Source organism: Tursiops truncatus, chromosome 19 (genome assembly GCF_011762595.2).
Source record: "Tursiops truncatus isolate mTurTru1 chromosome 19, mTurTru1.mat.Y, whole genome shotgun sequence".
NCBI classification, from domain to species: domain Eukaryota; kingdom Metazoa; phylum Chordata; class Mammalia; order Artiodactyla; family Delphinidae; genus Tursiops; species Tursiops truncatus.
In genome coordinates, this window is record NC_047052.1 from 56157895 (window position 1) to 56181134 (window position 23240).

The 23240-nt window shown below is 44.5% G+C and overlaps 2 protein-coding genes across 2 annotated transcripts in view; both read right to left on the minus strand.

The window, feature by feature from the left end:
* Positions 1 to 4857: 4857 nt before the first annotated feature.
* SMIM17 (small integral membrane protein 17) lies at positions 4858 to 21782 on the minus strand. The gene is made up of 4 exons (XM_019928597.3): positions 21779 to 21782; positions 20634 to 20858; positions 18097 to 18173; positions 4858 to 10102 (listed from the first exon to the last, which is right to left on the minus strand). The coding sequence occupies exons 1-4, from the start codon at positions 21780 to 21782 to the stop codon at positions 9992 to 9994; spliced, it is 417 nt and encodes a 138-aa protein (XP_019784156.1). The 3' UTR covers positions 4858 to 9991.
* ZNF470 (zinc finger protein 470) overlaps positions 20729 to 23240 on the minus strand; it is a 76100-nt gene continuing 73588 nt past the window's right edge. Inside the window, exon 7 of the transcript XR_012328090.1 lies at positions 20729 to 20858. The gene's annotated coding sequence lies outside the window, so the exon portion shown is untranslated. The remainder of the gene's footprint in view (positions 20859 to 23240) is intronic.

Below are 23240 nucleotides of genomic sequence, written 5' to 3' on the forward strand. Positions count from 1 at the left end.
CCATATTTTATAACATATATTTGCTTCTAAAAGGGGAAATCGACAGTAATAGTAGGGGACTTTAATACCCCACTTACACCAATGGACAGATCATCCAAACAGAAAATAAATAAGGAAACACAAGCTTTAAATGACACAATAGACTAGGTAGATTTAATTGATATTTATAGAACATTCCAACTGAGAGTGGCAGAACACACTTTCTTCTCAAGTTCACATGGAACATTCTCCAGGATAGATCACATCTTGGATCACAAATTAAGCCTCAGAAAATTTAAGAAAATTGAAATCATATCAAGCATCTTTTCTGACCACAATGCTATGAGACTGGAATTCAATTACAGGAAAAAGACTGTAAAAAACACAAATACATGGAGGCTAAACAGTACGCTACTAAATAACCAAGAGATCACTGAAGAAATAAAAGAAGAAATAAAAAAGTACATAGAGGGCTTCCCTGGTGGCGCAGTGGTTGAGAGTCCGCCTGCCGATGCAGGGGACGCGGGTTCGTGCCCCGGTTCGGGAGGATCCCGCATGCCGTGGAGCGGCTGGGCCCATGAGCCATGGTCGCTGGGCCTGCGCGTCTGGAGCCTGTGCTCCGCAGCAAGAGAGGCCGCAGCAGTGGGAGACCCGCGTACTGCAAAAAAAAAAACCAAAAAAAACCCCCAAAAAAAACATAGAAACAAATGACAATGAAAACATGACGACCCAAAACCTATGGGACGCAGCAAAAGCAGTTCTAAGAAGGAAGTTTGTAACAATTCAATCTCACTTCAAGAAACAAGAAAAATCTCAAATATACAATCTAACCCTACACCTAAACAACTAGAGAAAGAAGAACAAAGAAAACCCAAAGTCAGTAGAAGGAAAGAAATCATAACGATCAGAGAAGAAATAAATAGAAATGAAGAAAACAATAGCAAAATTAATAAAACTAAAAGCTGGTTCTTTGAGAAGATAAACAAAATTGATAAATCCTTAGCCAGATTCATCAAAAAAAAAAAAAAGGGAGAGGACGCAAATCAATAAAATTAGAAATGAAAAGGGAGAAATCACAACTGATACTGCAGAAATACAAAGGATTATAAGAGACTACTACAAACAACTATATGCCAATAAAATGGACAATTACGAAGGAATGGACAAATTCTTGGAAAGGTACAATTTTCCAAGACTGAACCAGGAAGAATTAGAAAATGTAAATAGGCCTATCACAAGTAATGAAATTGAAACTGTAATTAAAAACCTTCCAACAAACAAAAATCCAGGACCAGATGGCTTCACAGGCGAATTCTATCAAACATTTAGAAAACAGCTAACACCAATCCTCAAACTCTTCCAAAAATTGCAGAGGGAGGAACACTCCCAAGTTCATTCTATGAAGCCAACATCACCCTGATACCAAAACCAAAAAAGATATCACAAAAAAAGAAAATTTTAGACCAATATTACTGCTGAACATAGATGCAAAAATCCTCAACAAAATACTAGCAAACAGAATCCAACAACATATTAAAAGGGTCATACACCATGATCAAGTGGAATTTATCCCAGGGATGCAAGGATTCTTCAATATACACAAATCAATCAATGTGATACAGAACATAAAAAAATTAAGGAATAAAAACCATTATGATCATCTCAATAGATGCAGAAAAAGCTTTTGACAAAATTCAACACCATTTATGATAAAAACTCTCCATAAAATGGGTACAGAGTGAACCTACCTCAACATAATAAACGCCATATATGACAAACCCACAGCAAGCATCATACTCAATGATGAAAAACTGAAAGCATTTCCACTAAGATCAGGAATAAGACAAGGATGTCCATTCTCACCACTCTTATTCAACATAGTTTTAGAAGTCCTAGCCACAGCAATCAGAGAAGAAAAAGAAGTAAAATAACACAAATTGGAAAAGAAGAAGTAAAACTGTCACTGTTTGCAGATGACATGATACTATACATAGAAAATCCTAAAGATGCCACCAGAAAACTACTAGAACTAATCAATGAATTTGGTAAGGTTGCAGGATACAAAATTAATGCACAGAAATCTCTGGTATTCCTATACCCCAACAACAAAAAATCAGGAAGTGAAATTAAGGAAACACTCCCATTTACCACTGCAACAAAAAGAATGAAATACCTAGGAATAAACCTGCCTAAGGAGGCGAAAGACTTGTACTCAGAAAACTATAAAACACTGATGAAAGAAATCAAAGATGATATAAATAGATGGAAAAATTTACCATGTTCTTGGATTGGAAGATCAGAGAAGCAATCTACAGATTCAATGCAATCCCTATCAAACTACCAATGGCATTCTTCACAGAATTAGAACAAAAAATTTTACAATTTTTATGGAAACAAAAAAACCCCTGAATAGCCAAAGCAATCTTGAGAAAGAAAAACGGAGCTGGTGGAATCAGGTTCCCCAACTTCAAACTATACCACAAAGCTACAGTAATCAAGACAGTATGGTACTGGCACAAAAACAGAAATATAGATCAATGGTACAGGATAGAAAGCCCAGAGATAAACCCAGACACATATAGTCACCTAGTTTATGACAAAGGAAGCAAGAACATACAATGTAGAAAAGACAGCCTCTTCAATAAGTGGTGCTGGGAAAACTGGACAGCTACATGTAAAAGAATGAAATTAGAACACTACCTAACACCGTACACAAAAATAAACTCCAAATGGATTAAAGACCTAAATGTAAGACCAGACGCTATAAAACTCTTAGAGGAAAACATAGGAAAAACACTGTTTGACATAAACCACCGCAAGATCTTTTTTGACCCACCTCTGGGAGTAATGAAAATAAAAACAAAAATAAACAAATGGGACCTAATTAAACTTTAAAGCTCTTGTACAGCAAAGGAAACCATAAACAGGACAAAAAGACAACACTCAGAATGGGAGAAAATATTTGTAAGTGAAACAATGGACAAAGGATTAATCTCCAAAATATAAAAACAGCTCATGGAGCTCAATATCAGAAAAAAAAAAACAATTAAAAAATGGGCAGAAGACCTAAATAGACATTTCACCAAAGAAGACATACAGATGGCCAAGAGGCACATGAAAATATGCTCAACATCACTAATTATTAGAGAAATGCAAATCAAAACTACAATGAGGTATCACCTCACGCCAGTCAGAATGGCCATTATCAAAAAATCTAGAAACAGGGACTTCCCTGGTGGCACAGTGGTTAAGAATCCATCTGCCAATGCAGGGACACGGGTTTGAGCCCTGGTCCAGGAAGATCCCACATGCCGCGGAGCAACTAAGCCCGTGCGCCACAACTACTGAGTCTGCACTCTAGAGCCCGTGAGCCACAACCACTGGGCCTGTGTGCCACAGCTACTGAAGCCTGAGCGCCTAGAGCCCATGCTCTGCAACAAGAGAAGTCACCGCAATAAGAAGCCTGCGCACCACAATGAAGAGTAGCCCCCCCGGCTCGCCGTAACTAGAGAAAGACCGCGCACAGCAACGAAGACCCAACGCAGCCAATAAATAAATTTTAAAAAATCTAGAAACAATAAATGCTGGAAAGGATGTGGTGAAAAGGGAACCCTCCTGCCCTGTTGGTGGGAATGTAAATTGATACAGCCACTATGGAAAACAGTATGGAGGTTCCTTTAAAAACTAAAAATAGAACTACCATATGACCCAGCAATCCCACTACTGGGCATATACCCTGAGAAAACCATAATTCAAAATGAGTCATGTACCACAATGTTCATTGCAGCTCTATTTACAATAGCCAGGACATGGAGGCAACCTAAGTGTCCATCGACAGATGACTGGATAAAAAGATGTGGCACATATATACAATGGAATATTACTCAGCCATAAAAAGAAAGGAAATTGAGTTATTTGTAATGAGGTGGATGGACCTAGGGTCTGTCATACAGAGTGAAATCAGTCAGAAAGAGAAAAACAAATACCGTATGCTAACACATATATATGGAATCTAAAAAAAAAAAATGGTACTGATGAACCTAGTGGCAGGGCAGAAATAAAGATGTAGACATAGAGAATGGACTTGAGGACACGGGGGAGGGGAGGGGGAAGCTGGGGAGAAGTGAGAGGAGCATCGACATATATACACTACCAAATGTAAAATAGTTGGCTGGTGGGAAACAGCAGCATAGCACAGGGAGATCAGCTCAGTGCTTTGTGACCACCTAGAGGGGTGGGATAGGGAGGGTGGGAGGGAGGCTCAAGAGGGAGGGGATATGGGGATATATTTATGCATATGGCTGATTCACTTTGTTGTACAACAGAAACTAACACAGTATTGTGAAGCAATTATACTCCAACAAAGATGTGTTTTAAAAAATAATATTGGGGGCTTCCCTGGTGGCGCAGTGGTTGAGAGTCCGCCTGCCGATGCAGGTTCGTGCCCTGGTCTGGGAAGATCCCACTTGCCGCGGAGCGGCTGGGCCCGTGAGCCATGGCCGTTGAGCCTGTGCGTCCGGAGCCTGTGCTCCGCAAAGGGAGAGGCCACAACAGTGAGAGGCCCGTGCTGCACACACACACAAAAATAATAATAATAATGATAATTTTGGTAACATAAAAATATAATACCTAAAATTTTTTAAATAATGAAATTTACCGCATTTTATAACATATATTTGCTTTTAAAATAGTCATGAAAATATGTCTATATGTATATTTTCCAGGTCTAGTTGTTTTTTTTTAACATCTTTATTGGAGTATAATTGCTTTACAATGGTGTGTTAGTTTCTGCTTTATAACAAAGTGAATCAGTTATACATATACATATATCCCCATATCTCTTCCCTCTTGCATCTCCCTCCCTCCCACCCTCCCTATTCCACCCCTCTAGGTGGTCACAAGGCACCAATCTGATCTCCCTGTGCTATGCGGCTGCTTCCCACTAGCTATCTATTCAGGTCTATTTTAAAGTAAATTACAGACATATCTCACTTCACTGGTAAATACCTAAGCCTGCATCTCTAAGAAATAAAGAAAATCTTTGCAACCACAATATTATTATCACATAATGAAATAAATAATTTCTTAATATCAGCCAGTGACCAGTCCATATTTAGATTTCCTTGGCCCCCCAAGAAAGGTTGAAAAATTGTTGTAATTTATCAGAAACTGATACGTCAAGCCTCGAAAATAACTCAAGCACAAGTGATCTTCAGCTAAGCCAGGAAGGGAGAGATGCAGACATATAACAAATGGAGACACATCTGCCTCCCAGTCCACCAGCTCCCTCAGCTCCCAGCCCTACAAAAGAAGCTAGTGAGGGGCCTGGGAGGAGAGAATCTGTCTGTCTTTTTTACTTCTGTCCTGGCATTTTCTTCACAGGCCTTGGCACACAGTAGGTCCTGAAGAAACATCAGGTGAATGAATAAATAAGAGAAAAACCCCTGACCTGGCCCTGGTATCCTGTAGGGTCAGGAACCACAGTGTCTGAGTCTTCCCTGTGTTCTAGGTATCACCCAGGCCACAGCACACAGTAGGTCCTGATGAAGTGCCAGGTGACTGAACAGTTGTATATCCCCAGCACCAGCACTTGGAGTCATTCAGAGTCAGGGACCACAGAGTTGGCACTCCCTGTGCCCCAGATATCATGCAACCCAGGCCTTAGCACACAGTAGGTCCTCAGTAGACATGAATGAATAGGTCAGGTAAATGAATGAGTTGGCGAACATCCTCAGCACCACTCCTGCAGCCTTTCACGGTCAGAGACCATGCAATTCTGGTCCATTCCTGTGATCCAAACTTTGCCCAGCCCAGGCCTCAGCACATAGTAGGTCTCCAAGAAGTGCCAGGTGACTGAATGAGTAGTTTATACATCCCAGCATCAGCCCTGGAGTCATTAAGAATCAGGGACAACAGAGTTGGTTCCTCTGTGTGCCCCAGACATCACTCAGGCCATAGCACACAGTAGGTCCTCAAGAAATACTGAGTGACTGAATGGATAGTCGAAATGCCCAGCCCCAGCCCTAGAGCAATTCAGGGTCATGGACCACACAGAGTCTGGCTCCTCCCTCTGACCTTTGCTCAGTTCAGGCCTATGCACACAGTAGGTGTTCAGTAAATGCCAGGTGAAATGGGTGAATGAGTAAAATGGAACCTAGTTCACAGACATGGTGCTGAGTTCAATGACCCGAGAGAACAGAAGAAACAGGCCCTCAGCAGCTGGAGAGCTGCGGGTCAGCCCCGCCTTGGGTGGGGGTGGGGCTACAGGGCCGTGGGCGGGGCCATAGGACTGTCCACTGAGCCCTCCCACCAAGACTTCAGGGAGAGCCTACCTGGTCCGAGTGCGCAGGCGCAGAGGGCTCCGGCGCCGCTTGAGTCCACAGGCACCAGCCTGTATTCGCTGGGTGAAGGGCTCCCAAGCTGATTTTGACTTCGTGGGGGACTGTGCTGCTCCGGCCTCGCGTGTAGGCTGGTTGGCCGGCTGTGACCTCCTGTCCCTGCCCAGGAGCAGGGATGGGCTGTAGGGATGTGTGTGGCGAGTCTGCCCTGAGTCCCTCCTGCTGCAGTCAGCAGCCCCCAGAGGAAGCAGGAGTTTGTAGACCCTCCTGCTGCAGAAAGAATGGAGCCCCCGCGAGGTCAGAGTCTGAGTGTCTACAGCTGCAGAAGGAGCTGAGCCCCTGGAGCAGGAGTCATCGAAAATGTTTGTTTCGGAGCTTTTGAAATTTAGGGATACAGATAAGGTCAAGAGGAAGAGAAGTGGACAGTCCATGAACACCATGGTGCTGGATGCTGAAGCCGCTCCCTGGTGGCAGCTTGCAGCAAGCCCACCGACCCCAAAACCACTCTCACAACCGGAATTGCCCATCCTCGGAGTAGGCAGTCTCATGATGAGAATTACAAGCTATGGACCAGCGGCTGGGCATCCCAGCTATTTCCCTATGATTTTAAATTTGCCGTATTTGCCAACTTATTTGACCTATTTCCCCCTCCACCACGTACCCCACATACTATATGCAGATACTACCCTGGGTCCAACATCTCCGTTCCAGGAGGGGACAGAGCAGCTTCAAGCATTTGGGGGAGAGGGTCCAAGAGGCTGGGGCCCCACAAGGTGGTGTGGGTGTAGGAAGGGTTCCTGGGAGACAGAGCCTGATCTCTGCAGCCCTCTCCAATTCAACCTTCCCAAGACCAAGTTTCTCTGGGGAAAGCCACCCGAGTAGGAGGACGCCAGAAAAGAGGCGCATTAATCCGTAATTGTCAGGTGGTGATACAGGCTATAAGGATGATCAGAGTGAACTGCGGATGGCGTGGTCAGGGAAATCCTCTTTAAGGAGGCGAACGTTGGAGCAGAGACCTGTAGGACTGAGGGAGCCACGTGGGCTTATGGGGGAAGAGCATTGCAGGTAGAGGTCCATTCCAGAGCTGGTGCAAAAGTCCTGAGGCTGGTGCACGATGCGCTTGTTGGAACAGCAAAGAGGCCAGTGCAGCTGGAGCAGCAGCTGGAGCAGCGGAGGGAGCAAAAAGCAGAGATGGGGGCGCAGGCGGGTTTGCGTGGGGCTGGACGGCTATTGTGAGGACTTTAGCTTTTACTTGCTGAGGTGTGCATTATACATGGTCTTAATTATGGTTTAATGGGATCTGCCTGGCTGTTGGGTGGAGAACAGAGCATCAGCGGTGCTGGTGGAGACTTTAATCATCCATGAAATGAGGTTCCTGGCATGTGGTAGAGCCCAAATAAATAAGCACTGCTAATATGATTTATATTACTAGCGTCATAATTTTCAATATCTCACAAATGTGATTAAGATTACCAGCTCCGTCTGAGCTAATCACAGTCCCTTGGCCTGGACATCTATGATGGTCTCCACAGGCATCTCCATTCCACTCTTGCCCAGCTGCGCATCGTTCTTCGCCTACTCCTCCAACAGCTTGCTCCTGCCTCAGGCCTCTGCATCCTTTATTGCAAGACTCTGGTCCCTGCAGCCAAGCAGCGACGGGAGGGGGTGTGTGTGTGATGAGAATCTGCCCCGCCTCCTCGCCTTGCCAAGTAGGTGATGGGGGTGGTAGCTATTCTCCCAGCCACATGGAGAAGGAGAAGGAGGTCACCCCCAAAAGGAAGGTAACTAGGAGGTCAGCGGAAAGTCCTCAGCAATATTTTTAGACCTGGAGAACCAGCTCTAAATTTTTTTCCTTATAAATCCATTCTTTACTTGGACAATCCTCTCCTTCCAACTCACTGCTTTTGTTCCAGGAATACTTAATACATTAAAAAAAGAAAAAAAGATATACTACCTCCCCTGCATATTTCTAGTAATTATCTTCCAAGACCCAGGAATCTTTTCCCAACATTTCCAAGAACACCATTCCTGAAAAGAGATATTTTATTTTAAATTATTTTCTGCATTGGTCAATGCCTTTTACAAATAACTTCTTTAACACAGCTTACATATCCTCATTTACATATTCAGTCACCACAACAGTTCATTCCAGCTCTAAATGAAGCCAATTTCATCCTGAACTTTGGTGTAAGTGAATCTATAATGAATCTCTTTGCTTGAGTTCATTTGAATTGAGACTCTCCTATTTGCAACCAATAAAATACTAATGAATGAAACAGCTGAGGCTTGTGTTTATTTCTTTTAAGGGCCAGTTGTTGGCTTGTTGGGTGCAATCATCCAGAGAGGGGAATGGAGAGAGAGAGAAGCCCATACTTCTCCTGCCCTGATTTCTCTAGCAAACTCAGGGGAGGCCACTGAAAGTCCTATTAAAACAAAATAACTGGGCTTCCCTGGTGGCGCAGTGGTTGAGAGTCCGCCTGCCGATGCAGGGGACACGGGTTCGTGCCCCGGTCTGGGAGGATCCCACATGCTGCGGAGCGACTGGGCCCGTGAGCCGTGGCCGCTGAGCCTGCGCGTCCAGTGCCTGTGCTCCACAACAGGAGAGGCCACAACAGTGAGAGGCCCGCATACCGCAAAAATAAATAAATAAATAAATAAATAATAAATAAACCCAATACATGTTAAAGGAAAACAAATTATAAACTAGAGAAATAATGGACATAAATAAATCCTAGTGATGGTTCTTCAGAAAGTTAATAATAAACTAGATAAAACTTTGACAAATCTAATAACCACAAACCGAAGTTGAAAGGCAGAAAGGGGAGAGAATAAAATAAAGAGAAGATTTTGTTTAATTATAAAATACTGTGCACAAATAAGCTAATCATCTGGGGGGGGGGGACGCTTAGTGGAATGAAGCATAGCCTAGGGGATAAGAGAACACTGTAAATCATAAAAATTAATGGAGTAAAAAGTATTCATAAGCTAATAACATGAGAAGAAATGGAGAAAGCCATCCAAGAACTCACTGAAACTTCCCCTCCATAGCTCTAGGACCTGATTACTTTGCTGGTGAATTCTTTCAAAATGTCAAGGAATTGATACTTCTCAAGCTACAGAAAGTATTCGAAAGCACAGAAAAAGGTTAAACTTTACTCAAGTCCTTCCATGATGCAAGCTTAGCCACGATACCAAAACTTAACAAAGATAGCACCAGTCTTACATAAGAAGATAGAGGCAAGAATCTTACAGAAAATATCAAGAAATAGAATTCAATATCTGAAAAGACTGCTGTACCACCATCCTAAGAATGCAAAGATGATTTGTAATTAAGAAATCTACCAGATTTTATCGCTCCTAAGTTGCACGTGTTCACCTTCTCTGAAGTCAGGATGCATCTTCCACTTGGTGGCATCTTACATTTAAGTAGCATTTTTTTTCTTTCTCAGGGGTATACAAAGTAATGCATGTTTTACAATCGATGATGTCTTAAGGTCAGTGAAATACAGTAATTCAAAACCTCACACAAAAAGGTTAAATACAAAAGGAAAATCATCTCAATGGATGTTTAAAAGGCATTTGATAACATTCAAGACCTGTTCCTGATTTTTAATCAGGTCTCTTCCTTAACATGACACAGGGCATCTATTTCTAAACAATAGCCACTTTTATCGTTAAATGTGAAACATCATAGGCATCCCTGTTAAAACCAGGAACAAATAAAGCACACACACTACCAAGACTATGGTCATTTGTTGCGGAGCTTTTGACCACTCCACAAAGCCCTGAAACACACACACACACACAAAAAAAGAAGAAAGAAAAACTATAAATATCAGAGGGGGAGCCACCATTGTCACGTGCAAGAAAATGGGATTACAGGATTGGGAATGAGACAGTGTATCAGCTGTAAAGCCGTTTGAATTAAAAACTACAAACTATAGCACAGGGAACTATCCTCAATATCTCATAATAACCTATAATGGAAAAGAATCTGAAAAAGAAAATTTATGTATATGTATAACTAATCACTTTGCTGTACACTTGAAACTAACACAACATTGTAAATTAACTATACCTCAATAAAAACAAATAAAAAAGTATACAACAAAGTGATCAGATATAAATATACAAAAGTAAGTACTATACCTATGTCCTAGCAGAGGAAATATCAGAAAGATGATACATGTGGTGAAAATTTCAAAATGATATAAAAATTCTCACAGTTTCAAATACCACCTGTACTCTAATGATCTTCACATGTACGTGTGTGTGTGTGTTTTTCTTGACCCAACCCCTCTCTTAAATTCCTGACATAAATCTCACTGTATACCTGCCATCTCCGCTTGAATATCTCATGGGCATCTTAAACTTTACATTTCCCAAATATCCCTCCCCACTAGCCAAAAAAATACGTCCTCTTGCAGTTTTCCCCCAGTCTACCCCTCAGGTCCCTCCAGGCATCCAACTGTGGCACCCTTGACTCCTGTCTCTCAATACCCACCTCCAACCCACCAGCCGATGCTGTTGGCTTCACCTTCCAAATACATCCAGACGCTGACCACTTCCATCCACTCCCCCCAGTACCACCACACCGGTCAAAGTCACCATCACTCTTGTTTCTTTCTTTGTTTTAATTCAATTTCAGAGTTTATTTTATGGGAAACTGTACCACTATCTTACACCATACTGCCATATTAACTTAACATGGACTACAGACTTGAATATAAAACTTAAAACCACAAAACTCATGGAAGAAACATAAGGCAATGGTTCCTTCATATTGGTCTTGGCAATGATTTTTTTTTTTATATGACAACAGAAGCACAAGCAACAAAAATAAACAAGTGGGACTACATCAAACAAAAATGCTTCTGCACAGCAAAGGAAACTATCAACAAAAGGGCAAACTATTGAATGGGAGAAAATATTTGTAAATCATACATCTGACAAAAAGTTAATATCCAAAACATATGAAGAACTCATGCAACTAAATACCAAAAAACAAAACAAAACAAAAAAACCTCCAAACAATTGGGTTAAAAACTGGGCACTCTTGTTTCTTATCCTGACACTCCCCTCACCCCCAATTTCTTTTGTATGAGTCAGCCAGAGCGATCCCTCCAAAGCTAAGGTCACTCTGCCCCAGCCACTCTCACCTCCAAGCTTTGCAGTTACGCTTTCTCCTGCCTGGATATCTCTGCCACATCTTCCAGCTCCACATTTTCCACCACATCTTTAGAAACCCCCACCCGCACCACTCTGTATAGAACAGCATCCCCCAATACCTCCCCACGGTAGACCACCCATCTGCCCTCCCCAGCTCTCTTTCTCCCGTGTCCAGAGAGGGCAGAGATTTTAGTTTGCTCGTGGCTGTATCTCCAGTGCCTGACCCAGAGTCCAAGTTTATAAATATTTCTCAAATGAATGAATGAATGGAAAGACAGGGACTTCCCTGGCAGTCCAGTGGTTAGGACTCTGTGCTTCCACTGCAGGGGGCACGGGTTTGATCCCTGGACTAAGACCCCGCATGCTGCGTGGCACGGTCCCCCCAAAAAAAGGACATACCACAACGAAGGATGGGAAGACAAAATGTTTAAAACAGTGACAATTCTTCTGCAAAATAACGATGAGTTAAATGCAATTGCTATTAAAATATCTGGGAAGTTTTGGGAATGGGCATGAATGAGTTATCTGGAAAGCTAGACAGTGGTGAACATTAAAAAAATTCTGTTAAAGGAGAGAAATGAAGGGGACACGTACTATGAGATGTTAAAGCACGTTATAAACCATTAATGGGATTCACATCTCTAATCTTCGGGAAAGGACCAATTCCTCCCTCTAGCTTGCTTTCCCCCACTGGATGCCACCTCCTTCCTTTTACAACCTGGAGAGAATAACCCACGTCAGCAGTTCCCAAACCTGGCAGAACATCAGAAACCTCCTGGGGGAGTTTTTCACATATTTTGGGCTCCACCGTGGGAATTTCGGATTCAGTGGATCTACATTCAGAGATCTTATGAAGTCCCTAATAATCCACGCTCCAGAAAATGAAGCCAGCTGGATAAACATTCATTCTCCTGTGGCAACAAAAACAAGGATAACCTAACAATTCATCTGTTGAGGAAATGGGCATGACACAACTGCAGTATAGAATATTCGGCAGCTGTAAAACGTAATTTTTAAAAAGGATGAAAGTGATCAGGTTGGAAAGTTATCCAGACGATATTGTTGTGAAAACACCAAATGGCAGCATAATAATCCTGCTATAATTTCCTTTTTCGGGGGTTAAGAAATATATGTCATTTACTGTAGGACTCTATTTATATGAAGGCAAAAGGAATCTACGCAACCAGAAATCAGAACTGGGATGAGGGAGTGAGTCAGACTGGAAAGGAAGATAAAGGCATTTTCTAGGATGATGGCAGGTTGGTTACACAAGCATATATGTGTGTCGACACTTACTGACATGTGCATTTTATTGGAAATACTTATGCCTCCATTTTTTTTTTTTTTTTTTTTTGGCTGTGCTGCGCGGCATGCGGGATCTCAATTTCCCCAACCAGGGATCTAACCCGTGTCCCCTGCAGTGGAAGCACAGAGTCTTAAACACTGGACCACCAAAGAAGTCCCAGGTATGCCTCCAGTTTTAAAAAGCAGAGTATAAATTCAGGAAAATGTAAAAAAAAAAAGTTTTAAAAAAGAAGAAAATGTAGTTAATATGGCTCATCTGAAATCCAAAAATTTTACACATACACACACGCACACGACACCACACGTAATGGACCCATCAGTGCCTCACTTAGTTCCTCTTTGTTTCTCCTCCAGCTGCTGTGAGTGTTGGCTGCTAACTTGATGGTTTATGGTTTATATTTATGGTTGCCCCCTTTCTCCTAAGAAATGCCCTTTGCTAAGAGGAGCCACCTCTCTAGAGAGTTACCTAGAAGGTTACACTCACTGTCCACAACCAGCGATGGGAGATAAAAGCCTCCCCACTGGCTCAGAGAAGGACTGGTACTATTCACACTCCAGAGCTCCCTGTGGGATCAGACTGAAGCCGGACCTCAGTTAAACCCATATAATATTTGCCTCACTCCCTCTCCTCTTTCCCAGCCTCCCTCACCCCTTACGGGTTCTACCCAAGAACACACTTCCTCAATAAATCCCTTGCACAAGAATCCTAGTTCAGTCTCATCTTCCAGGAAAAAAAATGCCTGCAAGGAAACGGGACAACCTTCTAAAAACATTCTGTTGAAGTATAATATGCAAAGAGAAAATTGCATGTATCCTACAAGCGTGATGAATCTCCAGAAGGTGAATCGTGTAACTGGCACCCAGAAGAAGATCATTATCAGCACCCCAAAATGTCCCCCTCTCATGCTCCCTCATTTACCCCACCTCAAAGGGAACCAGTATCTGGATTTCTAATGTTGTAGATGTTTTGCTTTTATAGCAACTTTTACCAAGTCTATTTCTTTCCTTACCTCATACTCCGAGAAGGTTTGCATTTGTGACACATGCTTGTATTTTATGGTATGGGAGTGATGGGACTATTTTTTCCTCCCTGCTTTCCTATGTCTGGGGCCATAGAGTGGGAATTTCTGCCTCTTAGAAATGTCAGGGGACTTCCCTGGCGGTCCAGTGGTTAGGACTTCACCTTCCAATGTAGGGGGTGTGGGTTCTATCCCTGGTCGGGGACCTGGGATACCACATGCTTTTCGGCCAGGAAGCCAAGGCATAGAACAGAGGCAGTACTGTGACAAATTCAATAAAGACTAAAAATGGTCCACATCAAAAAAAAATCTTAAAAAATACGAAGAAATATCAGGGTGCTTCCCTGGGTGGTGCAGTGGTTGGGAATCTGTCTGCCAATGCAGGGAACATGGGTTCGAGCCCTGGTCCGGGAAGATCCCACATGCCGCAGAGCAACTAAGCCCATGCGCCACAACTACTGAGCCCGTGCACCACAACTACTGAACCTGCACTCTAGAGCCCATGTGTCACAACTACTGAAGCCTGCACGCCTACAGCCCGTGCTCCGCAACAAGAGAAGCCACCACAATGAGAAGCCCGCGCACCACAACGAAGAGTAGTCCCCGCTCGCCGCAACTAGAGAAAGCCCATGCACAGCAATGAAGACCCAATGCAGCCAAAAATAAAATAAGTAAAATAAATTAAAAAAAAAGAAATATTAGGAAAGTAACTCCTTTCCTCCCCTCCATTCCTTCACTCACTCCTCCCCACCTGAGGGGTGGAGGGACATAACTGAGTAGTGGGATGGGGAGAAGCCCTCATCCCTTATCCCCAGTCCTCTCTTGGGGGAGGATAAAGTCCCCAGACAGACAGGATACTTTAGTGGTTAAGAAAGGCACTGGATTCAAATCCCACCCCTACCACTTACAAGCTGGGTGCTCCGGGGAAAGTGTACTTGACCTCTGTGCCTTAGTTTCCCTGTCTGTAAAATACAATTGTAACGGATCCCACATCAAGAACTATTAAGAGAATCAAATAAATTGAGTCAGCCCCATGGTGAGGGCTGTGGAGCCTGCCTCTTATTGATATTAAAGGTCTCTGGTCCCATATGGCCTGATCTTCTCTTTTGTTTTTTGGAAGGGGGCCACCTATAGGAAGGAGGCTGAGTCCATGCAGAAAGGTCAGCTGGGTCAGGACCCACCGCCCACCCCTGCCGGGTCCCAGCCTGTGCTCCATCAATGTTGGTTGAATGAGCCATGACGGAGTGAATGAGTGAATGAATGAATGATGTCACAGAGGTCTCTGGGCACCACCCCCACCCTAGCTTCATCTTAAAGGGAGGGAAACCATACTAACTACTTCACAGGGCTCATGAATTAATAATGAGAGCTAGTGAGTGTCGAGTTAATAACAAGAACCACCCAAGACATGGAAGCAGCCTAAATGTCCATCAACAGAGGAATGGATAAAGAAGATGTGGTACATATACACAATGGAATATTACTCAGCCATAAAAAAGAATGAAATAATGCCATTTGCAGCAACATGGATGGACCTGGAGATGATCATACTAAGTGAAGTAAGTCAGACAGAGAAAGACAAATATCATATGATATTGCTTTTATGTGGAATCTAAAAAAATGATGAAAATAAACTTATTTGCAAAACAGAAATAGAGTCACAGATGTAGAAAACAAACTTATGGTTACCAAAGGGGAAAGGGGAGGGGAGAGATAAATTAGGAGTTGGGGATTAACATACACACTATACTGTATACAAAATAGATAACTAATAAAGACCTACTGTCTAGCACAGGGAACTCAATATTCTGTAATAACTTATATGGGGAAAGAATCTAAAAAAGAATGAAAATATATACATGTATAACTGATTCACTCTGTTGTACACCTGAAACTAACACAACATTGTAAATCAACTCTACTCCAATAAAAAATTTTTTTAAAAAATGTAAAAAAAAATAACAAGAACCACTTAGAATCATGTCAGTCCCATAATACGTGTGACATCAGTGCGTTCCTTACCTGGACCACTTCCAACCAGCTGGAGGTTCCTGACTGGTTTCTACACCTCTGCCTCTCCCTCTGCCTCATCCAATCTCCCTTCCTTCCACAGAGGCCAAAAGAGTGGTTTCTGTAGATCCCCAAATCCCCAGAGGCTCCCCACTGCCTACAAGATACACCTGGGGACTTCCCTGGCGGTCCAGTGGTTAAGACTGCGCTTCCACTGCAGGGAGTGGGGGTTCCATCCCTGGTTGGGGAACTAAGATCCCACAAGCTGCGTGGCCAAATAAATAAATAAATAAAAATAAAAACCCTTCTTTAAAATTAAAAAAAAAAGATACACCCAACCTCCTTGGCGTGGAACTCAGCAGCGAGAGGGTCCTGTGAAACGTAAGCTGGAACCTTCTCTGCCTTACAGTAGCCACCCAACTCAGAGTGAAAGCCAACATTTTAGCATGGTTGACAATACCCTACATCATACACCCCCATCACCACCATGACCTCATATCCTACTATTCCTTTCCACTCTTCTCCAGCCAACCAACACCCCCCAGCCCCGCTGTTCCTCACGCATTCCAGGCGTACTCCTACCTCAGGGCCTTTGCACTTGCTGTACTCTCTCTGCCCAGAACCTCTCCCCACCAGATATATCTGCCAGTCTCACTCCCCACCTCCTTCAGGTCTGTACTCCAATAGCTCTCTCTCAGGTGTACTTCCTTGACAATCTTCTTAAAATAGCAACATTTACCCTCGCCTCGTATGCCCATAACTCTGCTTAATTTTTCTCCATAGCACTTATTACCATCCAGCATGAAGTATAGGTTAGCTACTCCTTTTGCCGATTGTCTGTCTACCTCGGTGACTGTGAACCCATGAAAAGAGGAGCCATCGCTCTCCCATTCACTGTTGCACCCTCATTGCCTTGAACACTGCCTGGCACATAGTAGGTGTGCAACAAATAGTTATGGACTGAATGAATGATCTCATCCCAGTCCCTGCTATGCCCCTAACTCCAGTGTTCCCCCAAATGTGCCTTATTACATCATGCCTCCGTCTTTGCACATGCTGTTTCCTCCCCTGCTCTGCCTGGGAAATTACTCATCCCTAAAATCTCAGGTATGGTGTCTCTTGGGTATTCAAGAATAAACCTCCTGGACCACAGAGTTACTTTCTTCTTCTATTGAGCTATCTCACGTGCAGCCAGCACTTATTTCTACACTATCATGGTTGGTTGTTCAGCTTGCCTTCCCCCACCTTGTGTCAATAAACCTTTTCCTGGCTTGAGCCAGTCCAAGTTGGATTTCTGATATACGATTGGCAGATGGGACCCTCATGTGTTGCCAAGAGTGGTTATGTGGTTTTTTCCTAATGTATAAGATAAATATGTAAATAAAAGAACCACTGTTATTATTTCACATGTTGATGTCTTATGCCCCCCACAGAAAACACTAGGTATTTCAGTGAAAGGAATGTGCTTGATAACTCTTTTTGGTCTTATTTGCAGTACTTGGATTAAAACCCAGTAGGTAGTTAGTGGTTGGATGGTTGGATGGTTGGATGGATGGATGGCTGGATGAGTAGGCATATGGGTGGATGAATAGTAGCCACATCCTTCCAACAGCCAACAGGTAGTACACAGATGAATGCGTGGGTAGATAGATGAGTGGATAGATGGATGGATGAGTGGGTGGGTTGAATGGATGGAGTGGTTGCATATGGATGAATGGGCAGATGATTGGGTATATAGATAACTGGATATATGGATGGATGGAATGGGTGTGTGGATGAGTAGGTAAATGAAAGGCTGGGTGGATGAATCAGAGGACAGAGGAATGGATGGTGGATGTTCAATGGGTAGATGGATGAATGGATAGGTAGAAGGATGAGTAGTTGGGAGGGTCGATGGATGGATGAATAAGTCAATAGACAGATGACCTCACATGGATGGATGGATGGATGGATGGGTATATGGGTGAGTAGACAGATGGATGCTTAGGTGAATAAATGAGAGGACAGATAAATGAATGGTTGATTTATGAAGGATTTATGAGTGAAGGGTTGGAGGGTACACATGAGTGGAGTTACCCCCACCACCTGAGACCCTCCACTCCATGTCTGACTACCATGGAATATGTCCTGTTTCCCATGGGAGACCTCTTGGGGCTCACATCCCCAAACAGACTTTTGTGGGGCAGGGAAATCCCAAGCTGAGGAAGGGAGTGTGACAACCCACTGAGATCTGCAGAGTGAGGCATCATCAAAAGAGGAAGGAATCGCCAGCTTACCTGGGAGTCCTCTGACTCATCGTCTTCCTCCACCGAGCTCCACTCCTGGGGATGCCCAGTCTCGGGAGAAGGTAGGTCTGGGTGAGGGGAGGAATGGAGGAGAAAGCAGTCATGAGTGAGTGACCAGCCCAGCTGGATGGGTTCTGCTTTCTTCCTGTCTGCCAACTCTCTTCTGCTGATATCCTAAAACACACACACACACACACACACACACACACACACACACACACACAGCCCATGTGGTTCAGGTGGGGTGGAGAGAAGGAGAGACCTGTATTCTGATCCCATTTCTGTCAGTAACTACCTGGGAGACTTAAAGCGAGTCACCTGATGTGATCCAACACCTGAGCCTCTATTCCCTCACCTGTCAAATGGGTACAATAGTTCCTTCTCTACAGGCCTCTGGCAAAAACTGAGTGAGAAAGCAGAAGAAAAAGCCACAGAGTTAAACCAGGAGGAACAAGGCTTCCCCAGGTTCCAGCCTCCGGTGAAGAAATCTCCCCATATTCGAACCTCAACATCCTTCTCACTCCTCAACTCGATAGAACTGGGGGTTGGACCAGAGATGGCCATTTTCCACTCTTTCTGCACCCAGGTCCTGCCGGGAGCCCCAAACCTCCTCCTCACTGCCAGAACTGACATTTCTATTTCCTACAACTTCTGTCCCAGATCTGCTCATCTCCTGTGGAAGGAAGGAGCCTTTCCTAGTAGAAGGTCCAGCCCCCATTCTCCTGTGGGGGTGCCTTTCAGGTGTCCCCATCTCAGCAAATGGCACCACTCTTCGCCAGATGTTTGGGCCAAAATCCCAGGGGTCACCCTTGATATCTCTTTGTTCCTCCCCTGTCCACTCCTGGACAGTTGCAGGAATCTCCCAACTGGCCTCCCAGCTTCTACTCTTGACCTCCTAATCCTACGGTTCATTCTCACACGCAGCTGGACGCAGAGTTTCTCAACCTGGGCACTGCTGGCATTTCAGGCTGCGAAATCCCTGTGGCGGGGGGCGGGGGGGGCGGGGGGGTGTCTGTTCTGTGCACTGTAGGACACTAAGCAGTGTTGCTGGCCTCCACCCACTAGATGGCAGCAGCATTTCCCCAGTTCTGATAATTCAAGATCTCTTATGTTGCCTGGGGAGGACAGTGGGGTGTAACATTGCCCCCAGTTGAGAACTACTGATTTAGAAGAATCTTCTGAAATACAAATGAGATCCTGTCTTCTCCTCTTCAAAACCTTCCAGTGCTCTCCCAATACTCAAGTAATACGCAAACTACTTGCCAAGGTCAACAAGATGCCCCATCACTGGTCCCAGCTGATCTCTATCGTTTTCCCCTCCCATCTCCCTGCTCTGTTCCCCGTGGTCTCCTTGAACACAGCAAACTTGCTGCCAATGTGGGGTCGTGCACGTGCAGCTCTGGCTGCCCTTGAAGCTGTTCCCCCATCCTTGGAACAACTGATCCTTCTTGTGCTTCTCCCACCTTCCCCAATCACACTGTCACACCCCACCAATCATCCTGTTTTACTGTCTCCATAGGTCTCGTCAGACATGACCTTTCTCTTTATTTTGTAACTTCTTTCTTTAGTGCCTGTTTTCTCCTCTAGAATTGGAGCTTGGGACTTCTCTGGTGGTCCAGTGGTTAAGAATCCACCTCCTAATGCAGAGGACGCAGGTTCGATCTCCGGTCAGGGAACTAAGATCCCACATGCCGCAGGGCAACTTAGCCCGTGTGCCGCAACTACTGAGCCCCTGTGCCACAACTAGAGAGAAGCCCGCATGCCATAGGAGAGCCTGCATACCACAATGAAAGATGGCGCATGATGCAACTAGGACCCAATGCAGCCAGAAATAAATAAATATTAAAAGAAAAAAGTATCGGAGCTCTACAAAGCCATCTTGTTCACGGCAAGACCCTAACGCCTGGCACATAGTAGGTGCTTGTGATAGATTTTTGCCCCCAGTGGCCTCCAGCTTGTTCACAGCTCCCTGTGTCCACACCCTTGGGCTGCCCTCCCCACTCTGCCCCACTGATTCTGAGCTTGACCATACGGCTTATTTCAACCAATGGCCCGTAAGCAGCTGGGTTGCCAGTAGAGGGTAAAAAAGTGCTTGTGACCTGGGGTTTTTCCCTTGCTTGCTGGTCCCAAGAACTCTGCAACCACCCCCGTGAGAATAAGCCTGGGCTAGCCTGCTGGAGACACATGGCTTTAAGTCAGCACCATTAAACCAGCTAGACACACCAGTAAAGCCATCTTAGATGAACAAGCTGCCCTTCAGCTCACTGCAGCTGCACTGTGGGAGCCGACACAGGCAAGGGCAACAGAACTGTCCCCTGAGGCCACATACATTGCCAACCCACAGAATTGTTAGCAGCTAAATGACTGCTGCTTTAAGCCACTCAGTTTGGGGCTGACTTGTTACACAGCAAAAGCTGACTGACACAAGGCTCCATAAAACTGTGTTGAAAGGAGCAAAGGAATGAAGTCGTGTCTTTCCCTAGGCTCTGCCATGACCTCCCCCCCTCCACAGGACCCCTGCCCCTCACCTTTCTTGTCACTGTCACAGCCAGAGGCCCCAACCTCCACAGCCATGCAGTCCTTGGTGAGGGAAGCACGCTTCTCCCAGGCCCTGCCCTCCTGAGACAGCAGCCCCTGCATCTTCTCAGGCCTGAGACTGCATCTCTCCAGGAGGCTCAACTTTAAAGGCAGGCTTTTTCTCCTCTCTCCAGTCCAGGGTTCTGTTGGGTTTCCCAGGGAACAGGACTCAGAACCTGAGGACAGACAGACATTTAGTCACTCAACAAATACTTACAGAGTGCCAGCCCTGTGTCAGGCATGATTCCTAGGTGCCAGAGATACAGCAGTGAGGGAAGCAAAGCTCCTTTCCCTCTTGGGCCTTACATTCTAGTGGGGGGAGAGAGACAGACAGCATGCCAAATGACAGCACGCACACACATACACACATTCCACAACCCAAAGCATAGAGCTACAAGTTTTTAGGAAAAGAGAGTTACCCCCATAATCCCTGTAGCTACAGAGAGAAGGACCCTACTCTTCCCTCCAGCCCCCTATAGCATGACTTTCTCCTCTGTTGTCATTAAGAAGAAGAAGGAGGAGGAGAAGGATTTGCCAAATAAGGGTTAAAAAATCCAATTTAAAATTAAATGTTCTTTAGGGCTTCCCTGGTGGTGCAGTGGTTAAGAATCTGCCTGTCAATGGAGGGGATACGAGTTCGAGCCCTTGTCCAGGAAAACCCCACATGCCGTAGAGAAACTAAGCCCGTGCACCACAACTACTGAGCCTGTGCTCTAGAGCCTGCGAGCCACAACTACTGAGTCCGCGTGCCACAACTACCAAAGCCAGCGCGCCTAAAGCCCGTGCTCTGCATCGAGAAGCCACTGCAATGAGAAGCCCGTGCACCGCAACGAATAGTAGCCCCCGCTAGCTGCAACCAGAGAAAGCCTGCGTGCAGTAAGGAAGACCCAACGCAGCCAAAAATAAATAAATAGATAAATTTAGTTTTTAAAAGTTAAATATTCTTTAATATTCTCATTCTATATCTTGTCAACTTAAAATTCAGGAGGCTGTTTGCAGGAAGCTATCTGAACTAAAATAACTTGACGTATAACCATTTACCTTGAGACTCTAAAGCTGGTTTCATGTTCTTGTTCTAGGACACTGTATGTATTACCCATGTTGCATGATATAACCCACTGACTGTCCTCGTGAATAGTATTTTTTTTTAAGGAGTACGTTCTCCTGGTGTGAATGAAAAAGCTTTTGTAAGTGTGGTCTTCCCTGCTTAGGTTTATGCAAACAGAAACTTTTATCGGATTTTAAAACCACAGAGCACATACTCTAGATTTAAAGGGAAGTTAGAGACTCAACAATCAAATGTATGTGGGGACCATGTTTGGAGTCAGACTCAAGGAAACCTGCTGTGAAGAAAAAAATTATTTTTTAGACACTCAAGGAAATTTGATTATGGACTGGGTGTTTGATAATATCAAGGATTTCTCAATGGTTTTGTTGAGTGTGGAAGTGGCCTTATGAATAGGTAAGAAAATGTCCGTCTTATTATTTTTTAGAGATGTTTTTGTAGTATGCAGGGGTGTATTGATGGGATGGCTGAGATTTACTTTAAAATTCTTCTGTAAAGAGATAAAGAGACAAAAGGGGATCAGAGCAAACATGCAAATGATGATTGCTGAGCCCAAGAATGGAGAGACAGTGGCAGGCAGTGCTGTCCTTGTACCCATGAGTAGATATAAAGCTTTTTCATAGTAGAACTTAACATATAAATTACAAATATGCAGAATATCTTCTTTTCTTCTGCCTCACCAATCATCATGTAGGTCTTCCTTACAGAGAGGGCTGGCTCACAGGCCCCTGAAACCCAAATTCAAACACATTCCCCAGACACCTCTGTCCGCTCCCCCCAGCACGCCCTGTCCCCTGGGACTCCCGCTCCACCATCTTCCTCATCAGTCTCTGCAGGCTTCATTGGCAACTTGACCCCTTCCTCACCCTTACATCCAATTGATCAATCCCTGAGCCCACCTGTTCTGTCCCTTCTCTGCTTCTGCCCCCTGTGGTCCACTCCACACCTGAACCCCCACCCCGATCCTGTCCCCTAACCCCAATCTCCAGTCTATTCCCCCAGCTTCATCCTCCACAAGACTTTCACTGGTCAAGACGCTTTCAAGGCATCCCATGCGGGGCAGAGGCCAGCTTCCTTTCTTGGTCTCTAACCCTCCACCACCACAGTCCCTGCACTCGCCCATTATCAGGTCAGCCCAGGAGGCAGGTTTAACACACCCAGGACTACAGAACACTGAATCCCAGGGAGAGAATTCCCCCTCTTCAGCACCCTTTAAATTTCTGTTTTCAAAAGTTGAGGGAGTAGGGACTTCCCTGGTGGTCCAGTGGTTAAGACTTTGCCTTCCAATGCAGGGGTTGTGGGTTTGATCCCTGGTCAGGGAGCTAAGATCCCACATGCCTTGTGGCCAAAAAATCAAAACATAAAACAGAAGCAATATTGTAATAACTTCAATAAAGACTTTAAAACTGGGCCACATCAAAAAATCTTAAAAAAAAAAATAAGTAGGGAATTCCCTGGCGGCCCAGTGGTTAAGACGCTGCACTTCCACTTC